The sequence below is a fragment of the Bombina bombina genome, chromosome 8 (assembly GCF_027579735.1).
Source record: "Bombina bombina isolate aBomBom1 chromosome 8, aBomBom1.pri, whole genome shotgun sequence".
NCBI classification, from domain to species: domain Eukaryota; kingdom Metazoa; phylum Chordata; class Amphibia; order Anura; family Bombinatoridae; genus Bombina; species Bombina bombina.
Genome location: NC_069506.1, coordinates 26,464,512 through 26,470,511, shown reverse-complemented (window position 1 = coordinate 26,470,511; position 6,000 = coordinate 26,464,512). Strand labels below are relative to the sequence as shown.

At 36.4% G+C, this 6,000-nt stretch overlaps 1 protein-coding gene across 1 annotated transcript in view; it reads left to right on the top strand.

Moving 5' to 3' along the window:
• The first annotated feature begins 2,249 nt into the window (after positions 1–2,249).
• Positions 2,250–6,000, top strand: part of LDLRAD2 (low density lipoprotein receptor class A domain containing 2) — a 105,166-nt gene continuing 101,415 nt past the window's right edge. The window contains exon 1 of the mRNA XM_053690227.1: positions 2,250–2,422. Within this exon, the coding sequence (XP_053546202.1) occupies positions 2,329–2,422 (94 nt within the window). The 5' untranslated portion in view covers positions 2,250–2,328. The remainder of the gene's footprint in view (positions 2,423–6,000) is intronic.

Below are 6,000 nucleotides of genomic sequence, written 5' to 3'. Positions count from 1 at the left end.
ACTTTACTTTTCTGTCCGGGGTGATTGAGAGCCCCTGCTTGCACACTGTAGCGAATCATGTCTGCTTGACCTCGCTAAATTTCCGACAGCATACACTGTCGTGATTTAACATTGCACAAGCATTTCTGGTGAAATGCTTATGCAATGCTGCCCCCTGCTCACTGGCGGCCAATTGGCCACTAGCAGGGGCCGATCATCATCCCAATCGTATCAGATCGGGGTGATTGTCTGCTTTCTTATTCATTTTATGCCATTTCTTTAAATATTGAAATGAAGATTTATGTTGTCAAGTAGGGAGATGACTAAACCAAAGCTTCTGAACTATGTGGTTTCTGATAGGGTTAACCCTCGGGATGCTTCACAACGTGGCATACAAGGAGTTAACAGAACCATGCTTGTTTGATTGTAACATTGCCTATGCGATTGCTGGTATAAATTACTGCTATGCTATTATGGCAGGAGTATAATGACAACAGGGATACAATTCCCCACAAGACCTGGCTTTCCTAGGCCACTGTTGATACCAGACAGATTCTTATGTCTTACGTGGAATCCTTTTAATATTGACAGAGGATATTAAGGCCTAAAGTGGGTAGACCTGGCAAAGAAGCAGTTATTTGATCTTGTTACCTGACAATGTACTCAATACCCTAAAGGGCTCCTTGGCAATGTGGGGACAGGGATCTTGTTGTCTGAAGAAGAGGGACAGACTTGTCCCTAAGATGATGTCTGTCAGACGGCACTAGAGGTGCATTTAGACAAATAAAACTACTAGATATGATGTGATTTATAGAACATTAAGATTACATGATATTACTCAATGTCTTTATGTAAAGCCCAGTGACAATCTGTTTTGTATAAATTGTCAGAAAAGCTCAAAACACTTCATATTTTTTTTCAGTATTTTCTAACCTTTTAAATAGCTTAGGTATAAACTGCATATTTTTATTTGTAGTTTTTAAAAAAGGAGCAGTTTTCCAATACATGTCTATTAACAAAAATGTTTCTATTAAAAGTTGTCAGTGTTTCAGTGAGAGGTTTAACTGTGCATGGACCATATGTACATATGCCTTGTGCATCTGCATTCATACACTGTGCCTGCTAAGACAGGATATATTGTGTCAGCAAGTATGCATCACTACTGATGAACGTATGTCACCACCAGCTCTCTGAACAGGCACAGTGGTTTAATGAAGATGTACAGGGCATATATGCATATGCACAGTACAACATATGTCATAACATCCCCCGTATAACTTCTGAGCACAAACAGTGACAATCCTGTAATATGTGAGAAGACAGGGCGTTCTAGTAAAAACTACCGCTGAAACAGTAGTCATTTTTACTACAGTAAATGCATTCTTGCTAAGGCTTTCATATATATTTCAATTTGGAGTTTTATGTGCTTTTAATTCTAATAGTACTCACATTTTTAATGTGCACAGAATTAATTAATATTTGATAGTGCAGCAATGCACGTAGCTGAACATCTGGTGAGCCAATTACAAGTGGCATATGTATGTAGCCGCCAATCACCAGCATTTCTGCACTTTTATGTATGTCCTATTAAAAAAAAAAAAACACCCAAGCTGATATACGTGTTCACATTACATTTCTAATGGTCTGGAATGGGTATCTTGTCTGATGAAAACATAATTTATTCACTGCTAAAGGTGGTAAAACTGTTTTATTTTTATCATTGGGGTTCTTTGATGCACTAGATTCTTTTTGGCACATAAAGAAATGTAATTGTGTCTGCATTTCCATTTCACTTTTACTATGCAACTTGTTTTTAATTCAAAGTGATCATTTTATGTTACTAAATGGGTCTGTAACCTGTTATTTGATTTTTTTATTTGTAGAATATTTAGACTCAGAATTCCAAGAGAATCATGGATTTGACTTGTACTGATCTTACTATTCACAAATACGTCAGAAGTTACAAGAGAGACCCAAAGACCACAGTTCTGCCTTGCAGGTTTGGGATTCCGGGAAGGGTAGTATATTATTTATTGCTCTATCAAACCTTCAGAGCTGTCATGGCAACGAAGAGGCACAAATCTAAGCTATGAAAGGGGGTCTAGCTATGAACAAAAGCAAAGGCCAAGGAGTTATTGTGCTCACAAAGAGAAAAAAAAACTGTTGGCAAATAGCCACCCAGAACTGGTGTCTTCTGCACTATATTGGAAAATAACGGCTGAAGTTTGCTTTCTGGACTGGGAGGGCACCAGCTTGCCCCAGATCACAGCTGTTGCACACTAGGACAAGAAACTGTGGACTCTTTACCTTCATCGCAGAATTAACAGTACGTAAAAAAAGAATGTGAAGATGGGCAAAAACAAGGGGAAAAGTTTACGACCGCTGTCAAAATTATTTGTTCTTTTAAGTTTTATGATGCAAGAAGCCTACCCCATAGAAACAGGTAGGTAACGGAAAACTTAAGTACTCATAGGTGGGTAGTGTGTCAATGCTTTCAAAGCAAATGTACTGTATTATAATTTGTTTTTAATAACCTATTTGCTGTCAGAGAGAATTATCCTCTGTTTGGCTTCCGTAAACAACATTTGCTAACACAGACAGTCTGCAAGATATAATTATGGTTTTTAGCAAGAGATTAACGGTTCTTGCTGTCTTAGACTTGGTAAAGAGAACTGAGAGTAGAAATATTAAGGCTTTCAAGAAATTTCAACAAACAGTGTAAAAAAAAATCACCATCCAGCAAATAAATCTGATTATAAAAAATAAAAAACATTTATCAATAAATACTAACAAGACCAAGGACAAGCATTGTGAGCACCAATATGTAATGACAAAAATACAGTGTTAATTTAAAGAGATGTTTTATTGACAAAACAAATCTCCATCAGTAGATGTTAGGGAGGAAGCCCTACTGTTCTGTAAGGTGCTTGTTTCATATAATAGCTCATCTACTGAGGTCATAGTGAATGAAGAAGCAGAAAACGGAGACCAAATTGTCTTTAATATTTATTTACAGATTGTACAAAATGAATGGATCAGATCATGAATAAATGCTGTGAATGATTAGGTTTTCAAAGGGCTGAGTAGGTAGTGCATGTGATTGTAAACAACTTTCTATTTCTATTATCTCATTTGTTTTGTTCTCTTGGAAGCCTTTGTTGAAAAGGAAACCTAGGTAGACACAGGCTGCTGATTGGTGGCTGCACATATATGCCTCTTGTCATTGGTTTACTGATGTGTTCAGCTAACTCCTAGTTGTGCATTGCTGCTTATTTTAAACAAAGGATATCAAGAGAATGAAGCAAATTAAATAAAAGACGTAAATTGGAAAGTTGTATAAAAAATTAACCCTCTACCTGAATCATGAAAGAAAAAAAATTGTGTTTCATGTCCTTTTAAGTGATCTGGAAGCTTTTCCTTATAAATAACTTATTAAATCTTTCCTAAACCCTGTATTGTATACCGTGGTTATTTCTAACATTTTATTAGTTGAGGATGATATTGGTGGGGCATTTAAATCCAGCCCCTGATTGCTGTACACTGTACAAAGTATAATAATATCAATCCTCCAGTTGCTTTGTTAAAAATACCTTTATTTGTGCAGCATAAGTGATGGGTCCGGACCCTGGAGGATTGATATCATTATACTTTGTACATCTGGACTTTATCAGCTCCATGTTACTGATACTCATTATATCTTCATTATATCTCTGCTTAAACACAGATCCATATTTTACCAGTAATACATTAAAATAATTTTGTATTTGTGTCATTAGTTGGATGGTTTGATCAAACTGTATCTGTTATATCAATAGATAAACCAGTAATAAACTCTACATGTTATGTCTGATGTATTAATCCATAGAATTTCTTTCTTGGCAATGGCATTTTATTGTGTTGTTAGTCAGTAGAAAAAGGGTTTTGGTTACGTTATAAACTGTGTGTTGTCATAGTAATGAGGTAATAAAATAGGATACACTCCTGATGACAAATCCCAAATTGAAAACATATATTCTGTAAATATGGTGAACCTTGTGCTTAAAAGAAAAACACAATGGTGCATTAAAGTCAAAGACAATATATGTTCTTCAAATTAGTGCTACTCACGTGGAGTAGAGCGAAAACAGCTCAATTCAGACCCCAGTTGTGTGGTTACAGGTCCACACACGGCCACATTTTTGTATACGAATGTCCCTTTAATGCAAATGTTTTTCAGTTACATGGAAAATGTTTGTAAGGACAGATACAAGCACTCGTATTTCACTTGCTTTGAATTAAAGGTCAGATACAGGACCAGGATTTCTCACATGCACCTAGCATAGTATGAACTTAACATTAAAATATGAATCTCCATAGCATTGTTTATAAATTGGGAACATTTCTAGTGATGTATCCTTCAGCACTGGAACAGCAATGTTTTATCTATCATAGTTTTAGTCAGATTTATCTGTATTAGTAATGTGCATATTGGACATAAATGACTCAAATTCAGTATACTCTAAATTTTAAACAAATTGAAAATCCAATTAAGAAAACAATAATCAAACCAGTTTGTTGTCTTGCAAGGAACATGTCCTTTTATATGATTCCATTTCCATCTTAGATATTTAGAAGATCATTTGAATAGGCATTTATTGTCCACTGATTTAAGAGTCTCTTTATGGTGAATATAGCCCGTGTGTAACATTAAGATATGTTGGGTGGTGGGAATAGATAAGAACCATTAACAAGTGTCCTTGTAAATAGTCCCTTTGTCTTCTGAAGCAAAAGAGTCTGGATATGAAAGGAAATGCTCCAAATCTTGCATGCTAACACCCCAAAAGCATATCCAGTGTTCTTAGACACTATTCAGTTTGTTGCCCATCAGTTTTGTCCACAGATTTATTAATATATATGAATGTAACTCCATACACAGAGGCTGTGTAACTACCAGTATAGCCTCTAATTTAAAGGTTTCCATTCAGTAACCTGAGAATTGTCTAAATATGTCCCAAGCAAGGAGCATAGCGGAGACCCAGTGAAACCATATATATCTGATCACCAAAATGTTTTGAATGGGATCCACTGGTGGAAAGACTTACTAATTGACTGACATATTCTATGATATACCTGTAGTAAGTGACACATTTCAGCACCTGATTACACAAAAATACATTTGATGCAGATTCTGTTGTTATTATTTCCACATAGTGTTGCTAATGTTGTGTACACAATATACTATGCACAACTAGTACTGTTATAGCCTGTGATGTCAGATGTACACAATGTACTGTACACAGCTAGTACTGTTACAGCCTGTGATGTCAGGTGTACACAATGTACTGTACACAACTAGTATTGTTATAGCCTGTGATGTCAGGTGTACACAATGTACTGTACACAGCTAGTACTGTTATAGCCTGTGATGTCAGGTGTACAAAATGTACTGTACACAGCTAGTACTGTTATAGCCTGTGATGTCAGGTGTACACAATGTACTGTACACAACTAGTACTGTTATAGCCTGTGATGTCAGGTGTACACAATGTACTGTACACAGCTAGTACTGTTACAGCCTGTGATGTCAGATGTACACAATGTACTATGCACAACTAGTACTGTTATAGCCTGTGATGTCAGGTGTACAGAATATACTATGCACAACTAGTACTGTTATAGCCTGTGATGTCAGGTGTACACAAAATACTGTACACAACTAGTACTGTTATAGCCTGTGATGTCAGCTAGTACTGTTATAGCCTGTGATGTCAGGTGTACACAATATACTGTGCACAGCTAGTACTGTTACAGCCAGTGATGTCAGCTAGTACTGTTATAGCCTGTGATGTCAGGTGTACACAATATACTGTGCACAGCTAGTACTGTTATAGCCTGTGATGTCAGGTGTACACAATATACTATGCACAACTAGTACTGTTATAGCCTGTGATGTCAGATGTACACAATATACTGTACACAGCTAGTACTGTTATAGCCTGTGATGTCAGGTGTACACAATATACTGTACACAACTAGTACTGT